Source organism: Hemitrygon akajei, chromosome 16, assembly GCF_048418815.1.
Source record: "Hemitrygon akajei chromosome 16, sHemAka1.3, whole genome shotgun sequence".
Classification (NCBI taxonomy): domain Eukaryota; kingdom Metazoa; phylum Chordata; class Chondrichthyes; order Myliobatiformes; family Dasyatidae; genus Hemitrygon; species Hemitrygon akajei.
Genome location: NC_133139.1, coordinates 46,130,944 through 46,157,501, shown reverse-complemented (window position 1 = coordinate 46,157,501; position 26,558 = coordinate 46,130,944). Strand labels below are relative to the sequence as shown.

Sequence of the window (26,558 nt, the reverse complement as noted above, 5' to 3'; positions counted from 1 at the left end):
TAATTGCCAGCAGCTTTTATTAATTTCTCAGCACTATAATAAATTGTCTCATCACATCTTGTGTAACAGTTTCACTTAGGACTGCATTTAACAACACATCATTAGTTTGCATTTTATACTACAGAGTAGAAGATACAGAGCTGTGATTATTCCCCTGAACAGGTTTTTATTTGCTATAGACTGTTAAAGCAACAGTGCTAAATTAATAAGCAAAAGCAGAAGAATTTCCACAGATTTCCAGGCCAAGTTCTGAAGCTCTGGACCTCTTTTTTTAAAACTACATAGTTGATCTTAGCTAAAAGGCTGAGAAGCAGTTACACAACAGGATAGAGTGCGTAATTAGTTATTCCACAATGGTTGCGTCTGTCCTTTGCCATCTTAATGTAGCCTTTGTCACCCCATGCTGTTCCCCAACTGGAAAATAAAAAAAACAAGATGGTATTAATTTCACTGTTCTGTTAAAGTGTTCATCTTGAAGAACAAGGTTTTATACTTTGCAAAAAAGGGATTTTGAATGGAAATTATTATTTAGTGATTATTGAAATTAATATCAAGGCGCATAGATTATTTGAGTTAGGCAGTCCATGACTTGACAGTGGAGGCAAGCTTATGAAAGGTTGGAGGCTCCAGACTTGAGACATGAGACAAGTTTCAGTGACTGGCCCTGTCTCACCCCTGCCTCTCTCCACTCTCAGTCCTAATGCAGGATTTTGACCCAAAACACCACCAACTTCTGTCTCCCCACTTGACCCACTGAGTTCCTTCAACAGTTAGTTTATTGCTATACATTCCAGCATGTGTAACCTCTTGTGTCTTCAAGATGGCAATCTACTCTAATCCTATTTATATTCATTTGACCTATATCATTCTAAACCTTTCCTATCTATGAACCCATTTGAATGTTGTAATTGCACATACCTCTACCATTTCCTCTGACAACCCATTCCATATATTCATCCCCCCCCCCCCCGTGGAAAAACCTGCCCCTAAATCTAATGTCAAAAAGCCGGTACTTTAGTGAGAGTAATCAAAATGTTGACTATTAACTCTCATTTGAGAATGAGAAATTTTTTCTTGCATAGACCATAAGATTTAGGAGCAGAATTAGGCCATTTCACCCATTGAATCTTCTCCACCATTTCATCATGGCTGATCCAATTTTCCTCACATTCCCAGTTTCCTGCCTTCTCCCCGTATCCCTTCATGCCCTGACCAATCAACAATCATAGGATAGTGAACCTCTGGAATTCTCTACCTTGGAGTGTTTTGGAAAATAGATCATTTGAGCTATTTAATATGGGGTAAGTGCATTTTGAAGAAATTGGGAATCTGGGAATAGCACAGAATAGGTGTGGAGTCTGGGGCCGAATAGCCATGATCACATTGAATGATGGAACAGGCTGGAAAAGCTTAGTAGCCTACTCGTGGACAGATTACTTTATTTTCTTGTTTCCAAATATTGTTTTTCCATTCAACACATCTACTGTGGGTTTCAATAAACAATTCTAATATGTCAACAAGCATTAATACCATTCACATCATCTAACTTTGCCACCTTCCTTTGCTCCCTGCTGCAAACCACCATTCTATCCACCCACTCCATTAGATGCTGCTACAATACATTCCCTTGAGTTGTTCCACCAATCCTATCTACCACTGGCCTCATAAATCCATCCCACAAATAGACCAGAGTATCTTGGGAATACTCAATAGTAATGCAGCGTCCATAATGAGGGAAAAAGAACTAATTCACAGACTAATGACTGATCGGCAGAATTGGGAAAAGGTTAGCAATAAAACAAACTGCCAGATGCTGAGAAAGTGGGAAAAGCAAGGAGACAATAAAAGGGAAGGTTTTAATGGATTGGAAACTAAGAGAAAGTAAATGAAATAGAGGTGATTGCCAAGTGAGATGTAAATGCTGACTATTACCTGAAATTACCGAAGGAATGTAGAAAATTAAATATAAATCCAGTAAATGCTATTTGAAATTGATGAGTCTGGAGGCTATAATATGTTTGATTAGAAGATAAGGTATTGTTCATTGAGTTTACTTAGAGCTTTGTTGGAATAATGCAGATGGTGAAGGATTGAAAGGCCCCATTGTGAGTGAGATGACAATTAAAATGATAAATAAGAGAAGTTCAGAATCAGGTTTGTGATTTGATCGCAAGTTTTCAGCTTCACATTATTCAATCTTCATTTGGTTTACCCAATGTAGAAGAAACCATGTTAATAAGTAGTGAACATAGTATGCTAAATTGAAGAGAATATGAGCAATTTATTGCTTCACATGAAATGCATACTTTGGAATTTGGAAGGTAGAGGGAAGAGGAATAACTACATCTCCTGTGGTGGAGTGGAGAATCCTTTTGGAATGGTTGAACTAAAAGAGGGGAAAGATACTGGAAATATTGGAAGTTGCAGATGATGATCAATGGGGAGGTTGCCGGGAACAAAAGGAATCCTATCCTGGTTCTGTGGACTGGGAGAAGGGTGGGAAAGGATTGGATATAATTGAGGACAGCTTCCATCCAAATGCAATATTAAATTTTCACATCCACTTAAGTACACTTTTTATGGTATTAGTCACAAAGTTATATCATCTACAACATCATTTGAGCCAAATGCCAATGTTCTACAAGAAACTCATCTATTTAAGTGTATTTTTGGTACTTTCTCACCCAGGTATTTGTTCATCTTCTCCTTGATTACATCCTCTGTATTCCCAGTGTTAGTACATTCTGTATTCTTTACATGCTTCAGATAAAGACACTCTTTGAATTTCCCAATGGATGTATAAGTGTAACACTTACCCAACAGGCTGGTATATGTCTAGGGGAAAAGGAGATCCAGCCACACACCAACCCCGCCTCCTGTACACGCAGGTGCTGTGAGAATCGAGGTTATGCCTCGCGACCACCCACAGTATCAAACCCACAACAAATACCATTATGAAATACACTTTAAAGAGCTTACTAAAATTGAAAGAGTATTAGGCAAAACAATATATATGCAATGAAAAAAACAAAAGGTGCCAACTTATCAAAGTTCAGTCAGTTTTAGTGCACATCGTTGGAGCTCAACCATCGAACCATTTGACCCCTCGTCGCTTGCCTCCGACCTCCACGTCTTCCACCTAGGACTCCCCGGTGGTCTTCCGAGCAGTGCAGCGCACGTCCACCTTCCTCGGCGTCTTCCTCCCAACTCCCCACCAAAAGCCCGCGAAAAGCCCTTCCCCACATGCCCAGCCTCACGAGACAAAATAACATTCCCCATTGGTTAACAAATGAATACAATTACCATATCAGCAAGTCTAAAGCAAAACAACTGTGAGAGAAACACTTATCAGACAAAGAAGCATTCCTACTCTTAACAAACCAAAAAAACCCATTTTGAGTAACATACACAGGACATTGTACATAAGTATCAGTACACACCTTGAGATGTGGATATTTCCACAAATTGAAACATTCTCTGCATATTCATTTAATTTATAATTTTATAGATTGACTTCAGCTCACCCTGCTTTTACCTTTGTCAGCTTCTCCTGATAAACATAGTTCTTGGTTCATCTATCAGTCTTGTGATTCCTTTCTCTGCTGATTTAAGATGGTAATCAGCTGAACACTCATCTTTAGTCTTTCATCCTTTACCATACATACCTGTTTTTAATAAGCCAATACTTCATTCCCCCCATTGAACCATATCCAACCAACAGCACCGCGTGGTTCACAACTCTGTTGCCACAGCGACGATCATAGTAGACTCCTGGAAGGAAACATTTATCATATAATTGAAAAACATGACTAACCTCATGATCCTTTGAAATTTGTTCTTTGTTATCTTGCCATTCATTTATCACCACTCCAGTTAAACTTCTGATGCTAGAATTGCATTCCACCTCACATTCAATGAGGAACCTTCTCCCATATCAGTATAAAGTTTGTTAATTTCATTTTGCCATATTTTCTAAGCTGTTTCTGGGGATTGCCAAAAGTGGGAGCAGAGCAAAAAAGTCAGGATAGAAAAGGCAGCAGATGGTACAGCTAGTATAGCCAGTATGCTGGCTTCAATGAATCCAATTTGTGGATCAATTTTTAAAAATTCTTCTCAAAATAAAGTGCTTTACAATGAGGAATGTGAAGAGGCCATTGGCTATACTATTGAAAGATGCAACAATATTGTTGTGGGGGATACAAAGGTTGGTGGTGTGATGGATAGTTTGCTGAAGTAACAAGCGCAGTTCAATCTAGAAAAGTGTGAAGTGATTCACTTTAGAATGCTGAACTTGAAGGCAGAATATAGGGTTAATGACAGGACTCCTCAGTGTGGAGGAATAGTAGGATCTTGAGGTCTACGTCTATAGATCCCTCAAAGTTGTCATGCAAGTTGATTGGGTGGTTAAGAAAGCATATGGTTGGCCTTTATTAGTCAGGGATTGAGTTCAAGAGCCATAAGGTGATATTGCAGCTCTTTAAAACTCTGCTTAGACCACACTTGGGGTATTAGGTTCAGTTCTGGTTGTCTCATTACAGGAGGGATGTGGAAGCTTTACAGAGGGTACAAATGAGATTTACTAGGATGATGCCTGGATTAGAGCACATGTTTTCTGAGAATAAGTTGAGCAAAGGGGGTTGAGAGGTCACAATGGAGGTGCATAAGATGATAAAAAGCATAAACAGAATGGACAGCCAGAGAATTTTTCCTAGGACAGAAATGGCTAATATGAGAGGAAATAACTTTAAGATGTGTTATGATTTCTATCCTGGAATTGGGTTTAATAACAATGATGGCAATTCCAGTTGCTGGGATTCTAATCATATTCTATTCAAAACAGGAATGCAAAACTTGATAGGAAGCTTTTGTAGGCTAATCTTTCTTTATCTTTAAGCTGCAGGTTTTGAATAAGGTGGAAGGGTGATTTCAGTGTTTACTGACATGTTCCTCTCTGGAATGAAATGGATAGACAAGATGATATGGGATGGAGAGTGCAGGTCTTGTGAAATTTCCATTCAGGGAGAGGGAAAGTGCGAACAGCAAAAGGAGGTGTTGGTAAATGGGAACACTGGAATGGACAGGTAGCTTTCAACAGGACCAGGATGCATATGCCAGTGGGATGGTAAAAGCAGACAGAAACATAAGTTTTTTCCATTATAAGTATTCAATGGGAGTGGTTGACGATGAGGAAGTTGACAGAGCATCTGTTTGCATAGATACAGTTGTTAATATAAATCATGGAATGGAAAGTGAAGCATATCATTAATAATTCTTGCTTCTTACCTCGTTTGTAAAACTGGAAGGATCTATGTCTTGCATTAATGGCAACAGCAATTGGTCCAACTTTTGCTACTTTTCTTGCTAAACAAGGTTCACAGCGTCTGACTCTTCGGTAACCTCGGAGCCTGGCCACAGCTCTTCTTCTTTGAAATTTGCAGTTTCCCTTCTAAATTATAAATTAACCATTAGATTTTGAAGTTTATTACAGCAACATGGTGTTTTTCAAAGTGCTGGTAATATGGATGCTGTTAATTTTACTAGCTTTGCAAATTTTAGGCTCATACAGTTTTGGAAATTGAAGGTACAACCACCATTTGAACATTTGACTAAAAAGGGTAAAAATTGAGAACAAGGTAAATATTGAAAGGTCTCCTCATAACAACAATTACATGCTTAACCTTTCCCTACTTCAATCCAAGGTTCCATAACTGTGTGGCTAGGTATATCTCAAATACCATCTATAAATTTGCTTATGATGCAACCATTGTCGGTAGAATCTCAGGTGGTGTTGAGAGGGCGTACAGGAGTGAGATGCGCCAACTAGTGGAGTGATGTTGTAGCAACAACAATGTCAGTAAGACAAAGAGCTGATTGTGGTCTTCAGGAAGGGTAAGATGAAGGAACACATACTAATCGACATAGAGGGATCAGAAGTGGAGAGAGCGAGCAGCTTCAAGTTCCTGGGTGTCAAGATCTCTGTGGATCTAATCTGGTCCCAACATATCGATATAGTTATAAAGAAGGCAAGACAATGGAGTTTATTAGGAGTTTGAAGAGATTTGGCATGTCAACAAATACACTCAAAAAGTTCTATAGTTGTACTGTGGAGAGCATTCTGACAGGCTGCATCACTGTCTGGTATGGGGGTGGGGATATTGCATGAAAGAAGCTGAAGAGGGTTGTAAATTGAGTCAGTTCCATCTTGGGCACTAGCCTACAAAGTAACCAGGACATCTTCAAGGAGCGGTGTCTCAGAAAAGCAGCATCCATTATTAAGGACCCCCAGCACCCAGGCATGCCCTTTTCTCACTGTTACCATCAGGAGGTACAGAAGCCTGAAGGCACACACTCAGCGATTCAGGAACAGCTTCATCCCTTGAAGAGGAAGAAGAAAGCCCTGAACTCTGAGTGGAGTCATCAGGACACCATCGTGACAGAGTTTTTTTTTAACAGGCTTTCTCGTTTCTATGAGGCCCAGTTGCTAGCTTGATGCTCAACCCAGCACAGATGGAAAGCATGCAAGGGACCTGGCTGGATTCGAACTCGGGAGCCTTCACTCCGAAGCTGATGCCACTACGCCACCAGCTGGCTGTGCTCACTTTTTTAAATATATATTATTTCTGTTTTTTTTGCACGATTTTTAATCTAGTTAATACACGTACTGTATACTGTAATATACTGAACTTGATTTATTTACTTATTATTATTATTATTGTTTTTTTCTTCTCTATTATGTATTGCATTGAACTGCTGCTGCTAATTTAACAAATTTCATGTCACATGCTGGTGATAATAAACCTGATTCTGATTCTGTATCCAGCTGGAAGCCCAGGAGGAGATTATTCACCTCCTCCACAATTGTGCTTAAAACTGGTACACTACAAAGCTGCGTCCTTAGCCCCTTATTCAATAATTCATAACTGTGTGGCCATATTATGCTACAATTCAATCTACAAATCGCAGGTGACAGCGCAGTACTGGGCCACATCTCTAATAATGACAGTAGGAGTACAGAAAGGAATTAGAAAGTCTGGTGGCATGGTGTCATGACAACCACCTTTGCCCCAGTATTGATAAAACAAAAGAAATGCTAGCTTCAAATTCCCAGTTGTTGTCCTGGTCCAACCCATAGATGTAATGGCCAAGAAAGTGTGGCAATGTCTCTGCTTCTCCAGGAGGCTAAGGAAATTAAGCATATCCCTTTTGATCCTCACCAGTTTTTATAGATGCACCATAGAAACCATCCTGTCCAGGTGCATTATTGCTTGCAGAGCCCATAATGCAATAAACTGCAGAGAGTTGTAGGCACAGCTCAGTATATCACAAAAACTAGCCTCCTGTCTCCATTTCTCACTGCTTTAGAAAAGCAGCCAATGTGATCAAATACCCTCCCACTCTGGATGTCCTCTCTTCTCTCCTATCAGACAGAAGGTACAAAAGCCTGAAAGCACGCAGCACCAGGTTCAAGGTCAACTTCAATTCTGCTGTTATACGACTAATAAATGGACCTCTTGTATGATAAGATGGACTCTTGACATTACAATCTTCCTTTTCTGGTCTTGAACCTTACTGTCTGCCTGTAGCTCTAACTCTATATTTTATATTCTGTTATGACTTGTCCCTTGTACCGATCTGGTGAAATGTCTGTAGGGGATGGGATGTAAAAAAGTAGTTTTTTTAGCATTTACCACACTACTTGTGACAATAATAAACAAACTAAATTACTAATTAATGCTGCGTATGTTCCTCAGGTTCCACCAAAGCTGTCATTAGTGTCTCTTGTTGTAATACTCTCCTGTTGTATTTTGCCTACATGAAATCCCCCCGCACATCGGAGACCCCGACAAGTTTCACAACACAGACAATGCTGGAAGCACCAAGCAGGTCAGGCAGTAACTATGGAAAGAGAAAACAAGTTAATGTTTCAAGTCAATTACTTATTGTTGGAATGAAGGGGCTTTGAACCAAAACAATAACTTGGTTTTCCATTCCACAAGTGCTGCCTGACCTGCTGAGATTCTTTTTCAACATTTTCAGTTTATATTAGATATTTACAGCATCTACAGACTTTTTTTGAATATCACAACACATCAGAGCTATTATAGATATCAAAACTTAGGACATCAGAAGCCAATGAGAGGTGCTGAGACAAAAAAAAGCTAATCTGCTTTGAATAAACCCTGGCAACATATATAATGCAGGTAAGGAATTCAAAGACGAGTGTGTAGAATTGCCGAAGGAGCAATTTTAAGGAAGCTGAAGCTACACGGTATTGGTAAAAGAGTCAGGAGATGTTTGTGGTGTACCAATCAGGATAGCACATAACTCTAATTCTCTGAGTGACTTCAATAGCAGGAGGTGTACTACTGTAGAAACAGCATCAGTGTTAATGATCAATGGTATAAATATTTACCCGACAACACTTCTAATCATTACACTCGGCAACAATTTTTTCAAAAGTGTAGCGTCCTCGGAATTTTTATTTTGTTTATGACAGACCACTTGAAGCTGAACACAAATACAATTTCAGACTAGTTGTATCATGTAGGAATTTGGAGAAACAAGAAGTTAACTTTTATTGAATATAATGTGTTTAATTGAATAATGGTGCTGATGCAGATTAATGGTATAAATATTTACCTGACAATTTAAGTGATTATTTCTTGATTTAAACTCAATATACAAAACTCTGAATTTGTCAGATAATGGCTCAGTTTTTATTCTTAATGGATAAATCTCTTAGCAAATGACTATGCTTATAATAAGGTACTCATTGTATCTTCTCATCCTCTTAACTAAGGTATGTATCTGAGCAGAGAGGACATCCCATTTGGACATATGTTATGCTTTGTCAGCTAACACTGTTAATGACCTAGGCAAATAAATAAATGTTGAAAAGAGACTTACCCGTGCTACGTAGGGATAAGTTTTTTCCGATTCTATGCCACCTTTTTTCCATATACACCGAAAGGCACTTCCCATAAATCCTCCTCTGCATCCATGAGATCCTCGATCACAATCCAGCAGGTTCTGTTCACTCAGAGATATAAGTGAATGTCTTCTTTTCCACTGTCCCTCGAGGGCTCCCGTTGCACTGAAGGCCCAGCAGGAGCCACATGATCCCTGGAAATTAGAAACACAGTCACACTAAAAACAATCCAATGTTGACATCACATCATTTTCATCTTTACTGAGATGGAGTACAATTCTACACTGGATAAACTAACCTGCCTTCTTTTAGGAAATGTTTAGAGACTCCCAGAGACTATGAACATCAGAGTTATGAAAGTGGTGTGTCTACCATTGTTCTTTTGGACAGAGATGTGATTAATACAGAAGAATTTGAGCAAGATAAATGAGGCATCAGATCAGCATCACTGTAGGTTAGCATGCTTCTGGACACCCGGTTCTCTCTGCTGACAAAGAGTCAAAGGAAAAGCTGGACCATATCAACTCATTTCTGGATGAACATGAGAGCCACATCAAAAAGAGCCCAAAGGGAGCCCGGAGCCAGATTGAATTTTTGGTGTAAGAGATAAGAATGCCTAAGTTACCAATGTGTCATTAAGAATAACTGGTAGAGACCTATTTTACATAACCATCTTTTTCAACCTTCTATGCAAGACTTAACATTTCATGACTAGTACAGAAAGGGCATTAGGGCTTTGAAGATCTTTTCATTGATAATCGTTTTGCGACTTTTGAACAATTGTCTGCAAGGATTAACCTACCTAACTCTCATTTCTTTAGATATTTTCAAATTAGACATTTTATTAACCCTTTGATATCAAACGTTCCTGAGATGCCCGAGAAATAAGTTGTGGACTTGTTTCTTTGTATAAACCCATTGGGCAAAAGTTTAATATCTACTATTTGTGGTAAGTTTGCAACCTTGAGGCATGCCCCCTTTGCTAAAATCAGAACTGCCTGGGAGAATGATTTAAATATTTCTCTGTCTGATGAGGTTTGGGATTCAATTCTTAAATCAGTTAACTCAACCTCTTTATGTGGTCGCCATTGCCTTTTGCAGTTCAAGGTTGTACATAGGGCTCATATGTCTAAAACTACATTATTGCGGTTCTGTCCTGATATTAGTCCCTTTTGTGATAAGTGTAAAGGGGGCAAGGCTTCTCTTACCCATGTGTATTGGGCCTGTCCTAGTTTGGAGACATTTTGGAGAGTTTTTTTTAAACTTTATCTCATATTCTTAATTGCCATTTAGAACTAACCTTCTGATTGCTCTTTTTGACAGCTTGGGTGAAGTTGACATGCATTTGAGTCCGACTAAATGTCGAACATTATCTTTTGCATCTCTTTTGGCTAGATAGTTAGTTCTTCTTAGGTGGAGAGATGTTGCCCCACCCACTCATGCTCAATGGCTTAGAGAGATTATGTCCTGCTTAGACCTTCAAAAGACACTTCTTAATTTGGACATAAAGTTTCATAAGGTGTGGGGACCTTTTCTTGAATATTTTAACAATTTTTCACAATTCCACTTTAGATTAAAGGTATATCCTTTTTTTGTACTACAATCCTTTACTTTCAGCTTTTTTCCCTGGTTAAGTTTTACTGTTTTTGATGTGAAATACGTTATAGTTTAGGTAGAAGGCATTATACTTTTTAATATTTACAGCTCTGTGGTGATGAAAGCTCTGATTAACTTTTCTTTACATTGTAATGGTTGGCTTGGAGTTTTGTAGTGGGAGGGTGGGGAGGATACTAACTTTATATGATTTCATTTGGGGTGTTTTTACTGTATTGTTATGAATTGTATATTAGACGCATTTGTTTTGCACTGTATAAATCTCCATTTTGTTGGTTGTTTTTTTTCTGTTGTAGTGTAGAAACTTATAAGAAATTAATAAAAAAGAATAACTGGTGGAGAACTTTCTCGTTAAGGTGCTTCTGCATATATTGAATATGAAGGGAGAGGATCACAGGGTGTAGCCAAAATTGGTGGCTAGAAAGAGAATGTATCAAAATGGTCGCCCCTTTCATTATCGTTGATTGGCTGAATTAATACTATTAAAATGAATATCTTGCCTAAATTTTTACACCTTTTTCAGGCCTTACCTGTGTTTATTCCTAAATCCTTTTTTGATTCTCTTGATTCTATCAGATCTTCATATATATGGAAAAATAAGAACTCTCGACTAAATAAAGTTCATCTTCAAAAAGCTAAAAAGAAGGGAGGTTTAACTTTACCAAATTTTAGGTTTTATCACTGGGCAGTCAATATATGGAATCTCATGTTTTGATTATATTATATTAACTGAGAGGACTGTCCGGTTTGGGTTTCTTTAGAAGCTAACTCTGTTAATGAATTTTCTATCATCTCTCTTCTCAGATCCTCAATTCCTTTATTTTTAATTTTTTTAAATTAACTTTTTATGCATTTCTACAATTGCTATGACAAAAACCCAACTACAAAATAAGAGATTAATACAGTGCAAGATAAACATACAATAATATCGGTCTAAATAATGTTGAAGAGGCACCCAAAATAAAGTCATGTAAAGTTAGTGTCCACCCCCCCTCCCACAGAGAAAAAAAAACTCCAGACCAACCACTGCAAGATGTAGGAAATATAAATTAGAGCATTCAAAGTCCCAAAACTGTAAATGAAAATAGGAACAAAAGATAATAATGCCTACTACCAAGGAAAAAAAAAGCTGAAAGTAAGGGACTGAAAAAAAAACTTAATCTAAAAAGAAGTTATGAAAATATTCAAGAAAAGGTCCCCACACCTTATGAATCTTAATGTCCGAATTGAGAAGTGAGTAGTGAATTTTTTCAGGATCTAAACAGGACATAATATCGTTAAGCCATTGAGCATGAGTGGGTGGGGCAACATCTCTCCACCTAAGAAGAATTAAACGTCTAGCCAAAAGAGAAGCAAAAGATAATGTTCGACGTTTAGTTGGACTCAAATGTATATCCGTCTCACCCAAGGTACCAAAAAGAGCAATCAGAGGGTTAGGTTCTAAGTGGCAGATAAGAACATGGGATAAGGTTAGGAAAACTTCTCTCCAAAATTTCTCTACACTAGGACAGACCCAGTACATATGAATAAGGGAAGCCTCGCCACTTTTACACTTATCACAAACAGGACTAACGTTAGGGTAAAATCGAGGTAAGTAAACTAACTGATAGTTTTGTAGTTAAACATACTTTGAGGATTTGGGTACAATCTAGAAAATATTTTGGCTTATTGAGATTTTCTCTTTCAAGTCCCATTTTTTCTAACTATTTTTTTAAACCTTCTATGACTGATGTAATTTTTAAAGATTGGGATAGACTGGGTATTAAATGCTTCCAGGATTTATTTGTTGGAGGAAGTCTCTTTTCGTTTGAGCAGTTGTCAGCTAAATATAGCTTACCAAAACCCCACTTTTTTCAATATTTACAAATTAGAGACTTTCTGCGATCTTAGTTACATACATTTCCTAAAAGTCCTGATAAGAATTTATTAGATGTAATTTTTAATTTGAAATCTTTTCATAATGGATCAATATCTAATACTTACTGTATGTTGGTGGGAATGAGAAACGTTCCTTTAGACAAAATTAAAAAATCTCTGGGAACAAGATTTACAGAGTTCAATTTCTGAGGAGACTTGGATTGAAATTTTTAAATTGTTAATAGTTCATCGTTGTGTGCCTATCACTCTCTTCTACAATTTAAAGTGGTCCATAGGGCCCATATGACTAAAGATAAGCTGTCTCATTTTTTTTCAGACATATCTCCCTATTGTGACAGATGTAACAATGGAGAGGCTTCATTAATTCATATGTTCTGGACCTGTCCAAGTCTTGAAAAATGTTGAAAGGATGTATTTCAAACTTTTTCTGTACTTTTTAAAGTAAATTTTAAACCAAACCCTTTGACTGCCTTATTCGGTATTGTTGGAGGAAAAGATATTATCTTGGAGACACCTGATTTGCACATTTTGGCTTTTATTTCTCTTATAGCTAGGCAGGCAATGTTGCTTAGGTGGAAGGATGTTGCTCTGCCTACACATGCTCAACGGCTAAGTGATGTTATGTCATGCTTAAATTTAGAGAGGATTTGTTGTTCAATTTCTGAATCAAGGCAAGACTTTCTACCATTGTGGGGACCTTTTTTGAATTATTTTCAAAATATTTGATTTGTTATCAATTATAGATGTTGGCTAATGATATGTTTTACTATATGATAAGGATTTTTTCCTTTTTTTTTCTTTACCAAACAGCTTTTCTCGGTAGTGGGTTTAGATTTTTTTGTATAATAAAATTATTACTTTTCAATATTATGATTCAATTTAATTTACATGAATATGGGGTAATGAGACGATAAGTGTGATTCAAATATATTGTAATTGATATATGATATATATCCTCCTGTACTCTGTATTCTTTTTTGTAAGAAATCAATAAAAATATTGAAAAAGAAAAGAACTTGTGGCTCTTTCTATAAGTAATTTAAATCTAATAGAACTATGGTCACTGGTCCCAAGTGCACCCCCACTCACATGTCCTGCCCTATTTCCCAAGAGTGGGTCAAGCTTTGCCCTCTCCCAAGTTTGGCCTTCTATATGTTGCCTGAGGAAAGTTTTCGGCACACTTGCTTTAATGAATTCCACAACATCTATGTCCTTAGCACTATGGAAGTCCCAATCTTGATAACATGCAACTTCCTGCAATCTCCCTACATGTCCGTTTCTCTGATTCTTGTTGACTATTAGGAGGCCTTTAGCAGAATCCCAACAAGGCAACCTTTGTTTTTCAATATCTTTCAGCTCCACCCAAAAACCTCTCCGGTCAATCCCTCAGTAATTTCATCTTGGTTTACAGCCATGGCCTTGCCCTTAATCACAGAGACACAGCACAAAAGCAAACCTATTTGCTCAATGAGTCTGAATTGACCATCAACCATCCAGTTACATTAATCCTACAGAAACTCAGTTTTAAAATTTTGTGTTTTAACCCCACATTCTTATTGACTTCTCTGTTTCTATCATTCACTTCTACAGCAGGGCAGTTTACATTGGTCAACCTATTGGTCAATCTAAGAGGGAGGAGGTACAAGCTGCACACAAACAAAACCCAAGGGCAGGACTGAACCCAGGACTCTGGTGCCATGAGGAAATGGTTCTACTCATTAAGCCCTTGTGGGGGTGTCTAAGTCAAATGATTCAGGATTAAGGTGAGAGTGAGGAGGTTTAGAAGGGATCTGAAGGGGATATCTTTCACTCAGAGGGTGGTTGTGATCTAGAATGTGCCGTCTGAATAGTGAAGGCAGATACTCTCATAACATTTAAGGTGTAGCTAGACAAATACTTCTTTTGCCGAGATCCAGAAGCTATAGACCTAGTGTCAATAAGTGGAATTAGTTAGGTGGGTACTATAGACAGCATGGACATTGTGGGCTGCAGGCCCTGTGGACACTATGGGACTCAATATAACATCCAAAACATTCCATTTCTTACTGCTTTTACCAAATACTTTAACTTACTTGGAAATGGAATATGAAGCTTAGTTAAGTAATATTGAGAGCTGCTTATGTTAAAGGTTTCAGGAGCAAGGACAAAATGAAGGTATATATGCAGATCTTGGATATGTCAAGAGTGTATCTCATGACACAGTTGACTTTGAGAATAGCCAGGTTTTAATTCAAAATCTGATTTAATTTGTTTTAATTCTATCTGTATATTGCATCTTAGAATCTATAATATCCTGCAAAATAAAGAGTATATTTTGAAATAAATTACAAATTCATTCTATGTACTGAGGATTGATCTAATGCAGTCAACTGTAATGGAATTTGTAACATACTCTATGTTCCTAATGTAGCATTGTATCAATGTTGTAGTCCACATCTGACACTCAGTTTCTTTGACTTGAAAAGAACTAGTTTTGGGAAGCACAGAACAGTACGCTTATTGCAGGAATATGCATACTATACCTTCCTTCTCAAAATCCAATGTGGGATTGAGGATGAATTTTACCCTGAGTGCATGACTCCATGCGTGTGGCTGAACTCAGTGGACAGCAGTAGAATTATCTAGCAAGTAGGGCAGGACTTTCAGATAAATAAGACGTTAACCTCACTGGTTCCTAAAAGACATCATTAGAACGTCACAATTTGGGCTGGACAGTTGTTTTCCGATATTTACCTGGTTCTTCACTGGCGTAACCATACCACTTGACCTCCAGTCAACAGTACGTGGTATTTCAAAACCATCTTCATTATCATCATCAAACTCCTCAAATTCTTCCTCTGTTGAATTTTCAGCTTCGTTACTGAGGAAACCATTCATGAGTGTATTGAACTCTTCATTGGTCTAGAAAAACAATTGCAAAGATACTGAAGTAATAGATCATGAGGAATATGGAGGAGGAGGATAGGAAACCTCCTGGGATTACAAAGCACCAATATTTAGTTTAGAATATCAGAAGAGATGAGAGTATCAAACACTCTTATGCTCCTGCATACCGTTTGACTGAAATCCGGTTTTTCAGCCAAGACAGCCGAAGTGTTTATAGCTACTTTGCTCTAGAAGCTGTCTACATCATCTTTTGGTGTTAAAACAATGATCATGGCACCTCTAAAACAGTTTCCAAAACCAGATTTTTTTTTAGCAGCTTTTCAAAGTTCACTAACAATCTCCTTCATGTTTCATGAGCTGAGGATACTAGGGGATTAAGTTTCTTGTAATAGCGACATGTTTCTGGAATCAAGAAGTTGCTCTTAATGGGCCATGCTGCAATACAGCCATGCTCAAAGAGCTACTGGGGAATACTGGTAAAGCATAAATGTGTGCTACAGTAATTGATGAAGCGCCTGGCAAAGTCACCCGGGGAAGGTGGTGTGAGGTATGGAGAGTGGAACCAACCCATGCTAATGAAGAAGTTTTTGTCCAGGTAACAGCTTCTTCCTACAAAAGGTAACAGCTTCTTCCTACAAAGGGCATTCGTGGCAAGAACTTGCTAAGGAGAAGGCCGTAAGCATATGTGCCTTTTTCAAATGTCTGCACCATAGTCCAATGCCAGCTCCAGTTGTGAATGTTATTGCTGCATTATCAGAAGTACTTCTTATTTTCTCAGTGGAGCTAATCTTAACTTTGCAGCACCATAAAGGCATGATGTAGCTCACTGCAGAAAGAACAACCTGCAGGAATCCTCAGGAAATGTTTCTGAGAGGGTGACCCTTGTCTAGTAATTGAGAACAATGTAGCTACTTGAGATTTTTAACCAGCAACCAAACAGATGCTTATTCTTGCAGTAAAGTCTGGGTTTACTCTCAGAAACCCTGCCTCACAGGTTATCTCTGATGAAACTCTTTGCTGTTCATTGCTGCTATGGAGTTATCAAACATAGTCCCAACAGCAAAGTGCGGAACCTTTCATTTCTGGTATGACCTCAGCATTTACACTTGGAAGGGATATTGAACCAGAGCTGAAGGTTTCCAAAGCATCGCTATTTACTGAGGACACTCTTGCCCTTAGTGATCCTTCCCAGGCACATTCATAGAACATTGAACATAGAATAGTACAGCACAGTACAGACCCTTTGGCCCACAATGTTGTAGCGACCCTTAAACCCTGCTTCCCATATTGCCCCCCACCTTAAATTCCTCCATATACCTGTCTAGTGGTCTTTTAAACTTCACTAGTGTATCTGCCTCCACCATTGACTCAGGCAGTGCATTCCACACACCAACCACTTTCTGAGTAAAAAACCTTCCTCTAATATCCCCCTTGAACTTCCCTCCCCTTACCTTAAAACCATGTCCTCTTGTATTGGTGCCCTGGGGAAGAGGCACTGGCTGTCCATTCTATCTATTCCTCTTAATATCTTGTACACCTCTATCATGTCTCCTCTCATCCTCCTTCTCTCCAAAGAGTAAAGCCCTAGCTCCCTTAATCTCTGATCATAATGCATACTCTCTAAACCAGGCAGCATCCTGGTAAATCTCCTCAGTACCCTTTCCAATGCTTCCACATCCTTCCTATAGTGAGACAACCAGAAATGGACATAGTACTCCAAGTGTGGCCTAACCAAAGTTTTATAGAGCTGCATAATTACCTCACAACTCTTAAACTCTATCCCTTGACTTATGAAAGATAACACTCCATAAGCTTTCTTAACTACCCTATCTACCTGTGAGGCAACTTTCAGGGATCTGTGGACATGTATCCCCAGATCCCTCTGCTCCTCCACACTACCGAGTATCCTGCCATTTACTTTGCACTCTGCCTTGGAGTTTGTCCATCCAAAGTGTACCACCTCACACTTCTCCGGGTTGAACTCCATCTGCCACTTCTCAGCCCACTTCTGCATCCTATCAATGTCTCTCTGTAATCTTTGACAATCCTCTACACTATCCACAAAACCACCAACCTTTGTGTTGTCTGCAAACTTGCCAATCCACCCTTCTACCCCCACATCCAGGTTGTTAATAAAAATCACAAGAAGTAGGGGTCCCAGAACTGATCCTTGTGGGACACCACTAGTCACAACCCTCCAATCCTAATGTACTTTCTCCACCACGACCCACTGCTTTCTGCAGGCAAGCCAATTCTGAATCCACCTGGCCAAACTGCCCTGGATCCCATGCCTTCTGACTTTCTGAATAAGCCTACCGTGTGGAACCTTATCAAATGCCTTACTAAAATCCATGTTGATCACATCCACTGCACTACCCACATCTATATGCCTGGTCACCTCCTCAAAGAACTCTAACAGGCTTGTTAGACACGATCTGCCCTTCACAAAGCCATGTTGACTGTCCCTGATCAGACCATGATTCTCTAAATGCCCATAGATTCTATCTCTAAGAATCTTTTCCAACAGCTTTCCCACCATAGACGAAAGGCTCACTGGTCTATAATTACCTGGACTATCCCTACTACCTTTCTTGAACAAGGGGACAACATTCGCCTCCCTCCTATCCACCAATACCATTCCCATGGACAACGAGGACATAAAGATCCTAGCCAGAGGCTCATCAGTCTCTTCCCTCGCCTCATGGAGCAGCCTGGGGAATATTCCATCAGGCCCCGGGGACTTATTTGCAAAAACTGCCTCCTCATGTCTTTCTCCTCTTTTACTTGTTTCTGATATGGTGGGGAGGGTACAATTTCTGTTTCAGCAACATATCTCCTTCATTTCTGGCCGCTTAATTTCAGGGATCACCCTGCTAAAATAACCTGGGTGTGTGGATGGGGTACGGCAGTGCTAATTGGGACCCTGGGCTAGTTAGTCTATGTGAGGTTTGTTCTTACAGTCTGTCTGTGGCTGAAAGAAAGATGTGTCTATCCTTTTAAATAATACTCAGTTTGAGCCTTTGGTATTATTAAAAACACTTTTGTTCTGTGAAGGAAAGGGACAGTTATGGTTCCAAACAAAGCAGATGAAGATTCTACCAGAAATTAGTCCTAAATTAGGTGTGCTAGACTCCAGGGAAAGTGCTTTAGTACATCATAATTGGAAATCTATCTGATTGGTATGAACTCAACTGGCAAATGACTTATAGTAACTTTTTAAATTAAAGCTTTGTTTTGTGAACAAATTCTAAACCACCTTTCTTCAGAATCTGTTCCATGTTTAAATTGAAAAAACCCCAAAAAGGCCATTCAGAAGTGGAGCTATTATTATTCATGCATCTAATTGAATGTGAACCACTTTCTATTGTGATTGTAGAAGCCATCTTGCATTGTGAATATAACCTCTAGTACCTACAGAATCTCTTGACATTTTGAACTAAGCGCCAATATTTCTCATTTTCATTCTCACAGTCAACTTTGTTTCTCATCAATTTTCCAACAACTGTCTTATAATAATTATCATTATCGAAGCTTATTTTATTCCAGTGAAGGGGTGAGGATCAGGGAGGCATGTAGCACAACCTGTATATGGTTATCATTTCCTTAGTGCTTCTTGTTCTGGTGCAGCTGTGGCCATCGTGTTCCTTTACTTCACAGCAGCAAATACAAAGGTGACACTAGCCTCTCAGCAGCAGCTCACCATGATGGTGAGCAGAAATAACGAAATATGATGTTAAAGGATCAGACGAAAGAATCAGACATCAGCAAAAGAGATTGGACTTTGTTACATGATATCAATGAGTGCAAACAGCTCAGTCACTAAAAGCACCTCATAACTAGCATCTGATAGAGAAATATTTTAGATATTGTACACACCAGATCTCCAAATTGGTTCATTGCCACAGTAAATGTGTGCTTCCCCATTTCATACTCTCGATTGTGCTGTTCAATGTAGCTCATGGCACTTTCCCAAATCATTCTCCTGTTGATCTCCTCGTCCTGAAAAAGACATCATGACATCAATCTGTAGCACCTTTCTACATTATCATTCTACAAATTTTTCAAAGGCTGCATGCAAAATCTGAATTAATGCTTTACAGCAATGTTTAAATTGCCCCTAGTTTGTCTGAGACAAGAGACTTATTCCACATGCAGGGACAACATTTCACCATGTCAGTCAATTTTGCCAGTGCCATTTGAAAATAGCCTTCATCTTAAAGGGGCGGTACATGGTGGCTGCGGTAGGACGCATTGAGGCTTATTCAGAACACTTTCAAGAATGGCAGAACCTGGGAAAGGTTAGTTTGAAGTGTTATCTAACATTGGTGAGTCGGCCCAGGAGGAGATATCTGACATCAGTCTCACACACACACACACACACACACACACACACACACACACACACACACACACACACACACACACACACACACACACACACACACACACACACACAATACAGTGTGACAATGCTTGTTGCATTCAATGCTGCAAACAGTTCAACAGTTTTAATGTGCGACCACCAGCTTTGAATACATGCTTGATTGACGTATCCTGTGCAACTCATTGCAGCACATCTTTACTTCTCTTTCACCCACAAACTCCATCAATTGTACATCACCTACCTAACATTCATTTGCCCACTGTTAGAATACAGACCTTCAAGTGCAAATTTCCCTTCTCTTACAGGGGGGCAGACAACCAGAGTCACCAGAAGCTGCCTGAAGGGTGTTAGATGAGACAGCATTATATTACTTCAATGGAGAAGGCAGAGCATGTCATCAGTTGCCATTGAGCTGTTATATAGCAGTGAGGTGGAAACACAAGGGTATTCCATGACCTTCTGTGCCCTCATCCTACAAGTTGATTTGCAAGCAACACATGTTGTAGCTAACCACTTCTTACCATCTACCAAACCATCCTCCATTATCAAGCCTCTTCCTTTCAACAACGGAACTTGGCTAAGGAATTAGAGAAGACAGTGAATTCACATAGTCACTTTATAACTTTTGAAACCACGGGCGCAAGTACTAATGCTCCACATGACCCAACAGACAGATTCAAAATGGTATTACTAGACATGACAGATGTCCTGTGTTTCATTTCTTTGTTTCTCAGGATGTGGTAACTACTAGCAAGGACAGTGCTTATTGCCGCTGAGAAGCCGTGGCTGAGCTGCCTTCCTGAACCATTACGTGAAGATGCTTCTACAGCACTACTTACAGGGTGTTCCGTGATTTTAGTCCTGTTGTGATGAAGGACTGGAAACACATTTGCAAGTAAGCAGAGTGTGTGATCTGGTGGGGGGGGGGGGTGGAACTGACAGTGCTGGAAACCCCATGCATTCCCTATCTCTGATCTTTATGATGGTGGGGGGCATCAGGGGCTTGCTAAGTGTTTGTCAGAGTAGTTGAAGTAGTAAATGCTGTCCCTGTTTTCAGATGCAACACACTGAAGCCACTGTGTAATGTGCTAGAGAAAACAAATGTGGAGTGTAGTCAGTGTGATCCCCATCAAATAGGCTGCTTTATCCTAGACAGTGTCAACGTGAATGTTGGAGCTGTACTCATCCAGACACATTCTTGACTCTCCCTTGTAGATGGAGAAAGGTCTTGATGTGTCTGCCCAAGAAGAACTGCAGAACCCCAGCCCTGACATGTTTTTGTGATTTTGGTATTAATGTGACTGGAGCTGTTGAGTTTCTGGTTAGTGATGACTACTAGGAAGTTGACAGTGGTGAACTCACCAATGGCAAAATCAGAAAATCATTGATATGTACAGCACTGAAATGGGGCATTTTAAACCAGGCGGTTACTTTGCTCATCTGCACTAATCCCACTGGCTCACATTAACCCATTTCTCTCCACCCCTTTCCTATCTAACTACTCCCACTGGCTCATGTTAACCCATTTCTCTCCATTCATTTCCTATCTATCTACTCCCACTGGCTCATGTTAACCTATTTCTCTCCATTCATTTCCTATCTAACTACTCTCACGGGCTCATGTTAACCCATTTCTCTCCACTCATTTCCTATCTAACTACTCCCATTGGCTCACATTCTAAGTGCCTTTACAAATGCCTTCACTACCTTTTCTGATAGTCATTCCAGATTTTCACTACCCTTTGTGTAAATTTTCCCAAGGTCCCTGCCATTTACTCTTAGCATTCTTGCTAACACAACCATATGAATTGTTTGGTACCCAAAGGCTTGGCATCAATTGCAGTACAAGCAAGAGTTACTCAATATCCAAGTTCAGACTACTGTCAATGTGTTTTTGGTTTTGTGTTGGAAAGGATTTTGACAGCTCCAGGAACTAGTTCTTCATCCGTCCTTTATCTGATGTACCACACAGAAGTTATGAGACAGCATTCATGATCGCATCAATGGCATCCATACCTCCCTCACCAAGAAACACCTACTCTCACAACACCTGAGCACCAGCATAACCTCTTCCTCTCACTACACCTTTCCCCAAACATAGCCATTCGCAGCACAACTCCTTTACCCCACCACTACTTCCTCCCATCATCCAAAAACCCTACCATTCTGCTAGCAGCCAGCAGCCCTGCTTATTAACCTGCATACCGCTAGCACAGTTGGCCATTCTTGGTCGTACTCCAGGTTATGTTCTAACATGTTTTGTGACCCCTGCCTCCTTTAATCATGTAAAAGTATGTAGGGGACAAGCGTCAACATCCATTAATTAAATGGGATTTATATGATTCATCAGTGCGGTAGGAGTGCTTGTTTTGACAGTGTAGCAGGGTAACACTGTGGTAATCAATGGGGAAGTAATATATTAGACCAGTGGCAATCAGGAAACAAGGGCAGGTTAGTTTAATAAGATGGTCACTGATGAGATAGTGAGAACGAAGCTGCTTTGGCTGTTTTTCCTCCTCCAGGCATACGCTGTCAGAGAACAAATTCTGTTTTACCTCTGTGTACTGTTTGCTGTGCTGTAGTTTCCATTTCTCCCATTCTTCATCCAGTTCTGTGTTGAATGTGTAGTCTGAGGCTGCAGTCAGAATAAACCCCACCACAAAGCCCAGGAACAAAGTGAACTTCATCATGGACAACCTAAAGAAATAATAGAAATTATGTCAGACTTTGAGCAGGTCATCTCCAATTATTCATAGATTCATCGAATAATAAAACACATACACTGACCCTTTAGCCCAATCCATCCATGCCAACTAGGATCCCTATCTAAGCTAATCAATTAGGCCACATTTGGCTCATGTTTCTCTAAACCATTCCTATCAATGTACCTGTTGTAATTGCACCTGCCTCTACCACCTTCTCTATAGGCTCACTGATAAATCTGTTAATGAGACAGATCTGTGAAAAACTTGCCCTGTGGATCTTCCCCCTTTCACCTTAAGCCTATGCCTTCTAGCTTTAGGCTTCCCTTTCTTGGGACAAAGCCTATCTGTGCACAGTCTTTTTAACTGCTATCAGGCAATCCCATAGCATTATTCACTCCAGGGAAAAGAGTCCCAAACTATTGAATCTCTCCTCTTAACACAAGCCCTCCAGATCAGGCAACCTTCATGTGAATCTTTTCTGCACCCTCTAACAGCTCAGTCACACCCCTCCGATAGCATGGTGACCAGAATTGCACTTGGGCCGAGTGTAAAATGTACAAGTGTAACTTGATGTCTGAAGTCCTATAATCAATGCCACAGTCGATGAAGGCAAGCATGTCTATCTATATTGCCAATTTCAAAGGACTCTTGTAATTGTATCCCTGGGTCCCTCAGTTCTACACAAGTCCCCAGTATCCTGCTTTTCACTGTGTATGTCCTAGACTAGTTTAACTACAAGTATGCATCAACTCCCAATTGTCAGAGTTAAACTGCATCTGCTGTTCCTTTGCCCATCTTCCCAGTTATTCAATATATTGTGTGACTTCAGACGTTCACTGAAAACCAGACACTGTTTTTGGGGTAATCTTAAATTTTATTAATCATATCTCCTTCACTCTCATACAAATCATTTATGAATATGACTAACAATGATCCCTGTGGCAAAACACTGTCCTACCATCAGAAAAATTATGAGGATAGTTGTTTTGTATAGGCAACTCTAAAATTGAGAGCATTGGTCCTGATATCATACTGCGGCAATCCCTCTCACATTTTCATATTTTAGCCCCATTAAATAGAAAAATACAATACTCACATGGTTTATGATTAGTGGAGTCACAAGAGACTGGAACGTAGGGAGTTGGAGCAAGAAAAAACTGTGGGAGAGGGCAGGACAAAAGAAGAACTGGCGTGGATTTATATGTTCCTTCTAAGTCATGCACAATCCTGATTTGTCTGCAATGATCATTCTGAGTTTAAGGCTGCAAGCTATTTCAATATGCTTCCCAGTTACAACACTGACCCGCCTGTCCTCAATCTTCTCCATTGCCAGGGTGAGGCCAAACTCAGCCTACAGGAGCAGTGATTCGTGGCCTGCCTGGGTAGTCTATAACACAGCAGTATCGACATAGAATTCTCCAATTTGAGGTAGCATGCACCCCTTCCAATGCTTTCCCTCACTTCCTGATTCACCCAGGTGCATTCACACATTCCCTTTTTTCCAGTCACCCCCCTCACCATCACTTACTTCAGTTTCTTTTCCTTGCATGACCTGGTTTATCAGCCTATCACTCACATTCTGGATTTACTGGGTCCTCCTCCTTATCCTTCCCCACCCCCCCCCCCCCATTATTCTCCTTTTGGTTCCATTCAACACCTTTCCTTATCAGATTTCATAGTCTGCAGCCCTTTGTTATTTCCACGATCACCTCTCAGCCTCAGTCATTATCTCTACCCCTCTCTCCTCCCACCCAGGGTCATTTGCCCATTAAGAACTCCTGGCCTGGGTCCATCTATTGCTTGCTAATTTCTGCCTCACATTCACACTCTGAGTTCCATTGCAGGGTCTCAACTATCCCCTTGCTCCACAGATGCTGCCTGACCAGTTGAGTTCCTCCATCAACTTGTATTTTTATTTCCTTTAGTTCTTTCAATATCTACTTTAGATCTACTTAATTCTTTCAAAATAAGATCAATTACCTGAAATAATGTTGGCCCTCAACCTGCTGGCATTGTTGGAAGGGTAGGTATCAATGAGAGGGGCCTAGGCTGTGTTTTGAAAGTTGTCAAGAAATCAGAATTTTAGGAAAGGGAAATGATCTGATTGGGACAAGCATGTGGTCAGTTTCATGTTGGGGATGTGGGACTGGTATTTCAGTGGAAGTTAGAGGGATAACTAGACTGCGGGCAGACTGTAGATTTTGATGTAAGGTATTGGTGCCAAGATTGTAATGTACTTTGCTCACCTGGTGTCAACCAACCAATGCCCCTCTTCCCTAACTCTTCCCAGTCCTATATTATGCCTGCCAGGATCTGGTGCCCAAGTTCTTCTCAGCAAATGTTATTACAACCAGAAATGTGACCATAAAGCATGACTGTCATAGAAAAATATCAGTTCATTTCTTTCTCCAAATAGTTATTCTTACTTGACCTTACCTCCTTACCTCATTTGAATCCAGTCCCACTCCAAATGGAAGTGGACAAAGAATGCATCTAAAAAGGCTCTACAATAGAAGAGTGCAAGAACTGTGCCCCACAAACACTGGATTAAACATCCACAATGATATTTGCAGGGACTTGGAACAGAACACTTCTCCATTCAAGTGTTGTAAGATCAGGACACCAAACTCTGCATAACAGAACTGTTTTTTTTAAACCACTGTAAATAAATTATAATTATACTGTGCTGATTATTAATCATGCACTGATAGCGGCATAAATAATTATACACATTATTTGCATATTATAATAACTGAAGCTAGTACTTGGAGCTGGCCGTTCAGCTATTTGTAGAAATGTGGATGTTCTCTCCTGGCCCCGCCCAACCTCATTGTTCCTCTTTTAATTGCAAAAGTGTGAACATAGACCAACCCTTCTGGTTAGGCACTTTTGCTAAGCCAACAGTGATTCCAAAACTGCAAACCTCTGAAAAGGTCTAGGGAAGGAAGTGCATGGATTTATACGTTCCTTCTAAGTCATGGACCAGCCTGATTTGAAAATATATTGTCACTGGTCTACTCATCCTTGAGCTCTATCTTCAACCACACCATGGGAGTACCTTTTACCAGAAACACTGCAGAAATCCAAGAAGGTAGTTCACCACCAACTTCTCACAGGCAACAGGAGATGGGCAATGAATGCTGGCCAACATCCAAGTAATACAATATGTAGATGTATACTGCAATGCCATACATTTTTTCTTTGCTGTTTTACATTAAATGATCTCTAATGCCTTTGGTGGAAACAGAAATGTACTCTTTGTTTTGTAAATGTTTATGGAATAGTACCAGTAATGGCTCTTTCTATCCTTGTGACTGCCTATCTCTGCCAATAAAAAGGCACCTAAAATAGAACTCAAATAGAACCTGAAATAAAGCAAATGGAACTAAAGGAAGCTATTCAAACTAGGAAGTGATATTCTACAATGAATGATGAATGATGCTTGGATCACCCTTTTGCAACTTACAAATTTTGGAGACAATTTCAAAATCTAAAGTGACACCAAACTGGCATTCAGAAAAGGACTGTGGAAAAATGCAGAAAGAAATGAGTAATTTTTCTGTTAGGGTGTACTGCTGGGGTAAAGATAGGATTTTTGCTTTGATATTTGTATGGTTCCATCACTGACGTACAATTGACTAGACACTGCACATCTACATGAAACATTGTCACAGAAAAGCAGCATCCATCACCACCCAGGCCATGCTCTTCTCTTGCTGCTGCCATCAGGTAGAAGGTACCATGGGAAATAGACTGTCACTATCCATCCAATCTATGTCCTTCATGATTTTAATACATTTCTATAAGGTCTATGCTCCAGAGGAAAATGTCCCAGGCGATGGAACTTCTCCCTATAACTCAAGCACTCCAGCCTCAGTAACAATCTTGGAACATCCAGGTAACAAGTTACCGGGTATACACTCCACAAAACACTGTAACCAAGGAATTTGTTCCCTGTTCCATTCACCTTAGCATAAAATATGCACAGATTGGTTCCACCCCATCCAATCGTGTCCCCTGATCCACTCAGGTTATGTGATGAATCAGACACAAGGCATGAATTAGCAAACTCACCTTGGTATGATGGTGCCCTTGAAGTCTCACTGAACATTGGGTGTATCCCAGTTAAATACATGTGCAACATCCCAGGATCCGCCTTCAG

General features: G+C 39.7%; 1 protein-coding gene across 2 annotated transcripts; it reads right to left on the bottom strand.

Moving 5' to 3' along the window:
• LOC140740009 (procathepsin L-like) lies at window positions 1–26,558 on the bottom strand. 2 transcript variants are annotated; one of them, XM_073068787.1, is made up of 8 exons: window positions 26,471–26,558; window positions 22,247–22,388; window positions 19,184–19,306; window positions 15,155–15,322; window positions 8,908–9,123; window positions 5,284–5,446; window positions 3,666–3,771; window positions 1–414 (listed from the first exon to the last, which is right to left on the bottom strand). In XM_073068787.1, the coding sequence occupies exons 2-8, from the start codon at window positions 22,379–22,381 to the stop codon at window positions 315–317; spliced, it is 1,011 nt and encodes a 336-aa protein (XP_072924888.1). In that variant the 5' UTR covers window positions 22,382–22,388; window positions 26,471–26,558; the 3' UTR covers window positions 1–314. The 2 variants fall into 2 exon arrangements, with proteins under 2 accessions (XP_072924888.1, XP_072924887.1); XM_073068786.1 differs by lacking the exon at window positions 26,471–26,558 and adding an exon at window positions 23,493–23,512.

Excerpts from the sequence above, each read along its gene's own strand:
- LOC140740009 (XM_073068786.1), bottom strand. Across the intron at positions 19,307-22,246 it reads ACAGCAAACAGTACACAGAG|GACGAGGAGATCAACAGGAG; the intron begins GTAAAACAGAAT and ends TGTCTTTTTCAG. Across the intron at positions 5,447-8,907 it reads CTTATCCCTACGTAGCACGG|AAGGGAAACTGCAAATTTCA; the intron begins GTAAGTCTCTTT and ends TTTATAATTTAG.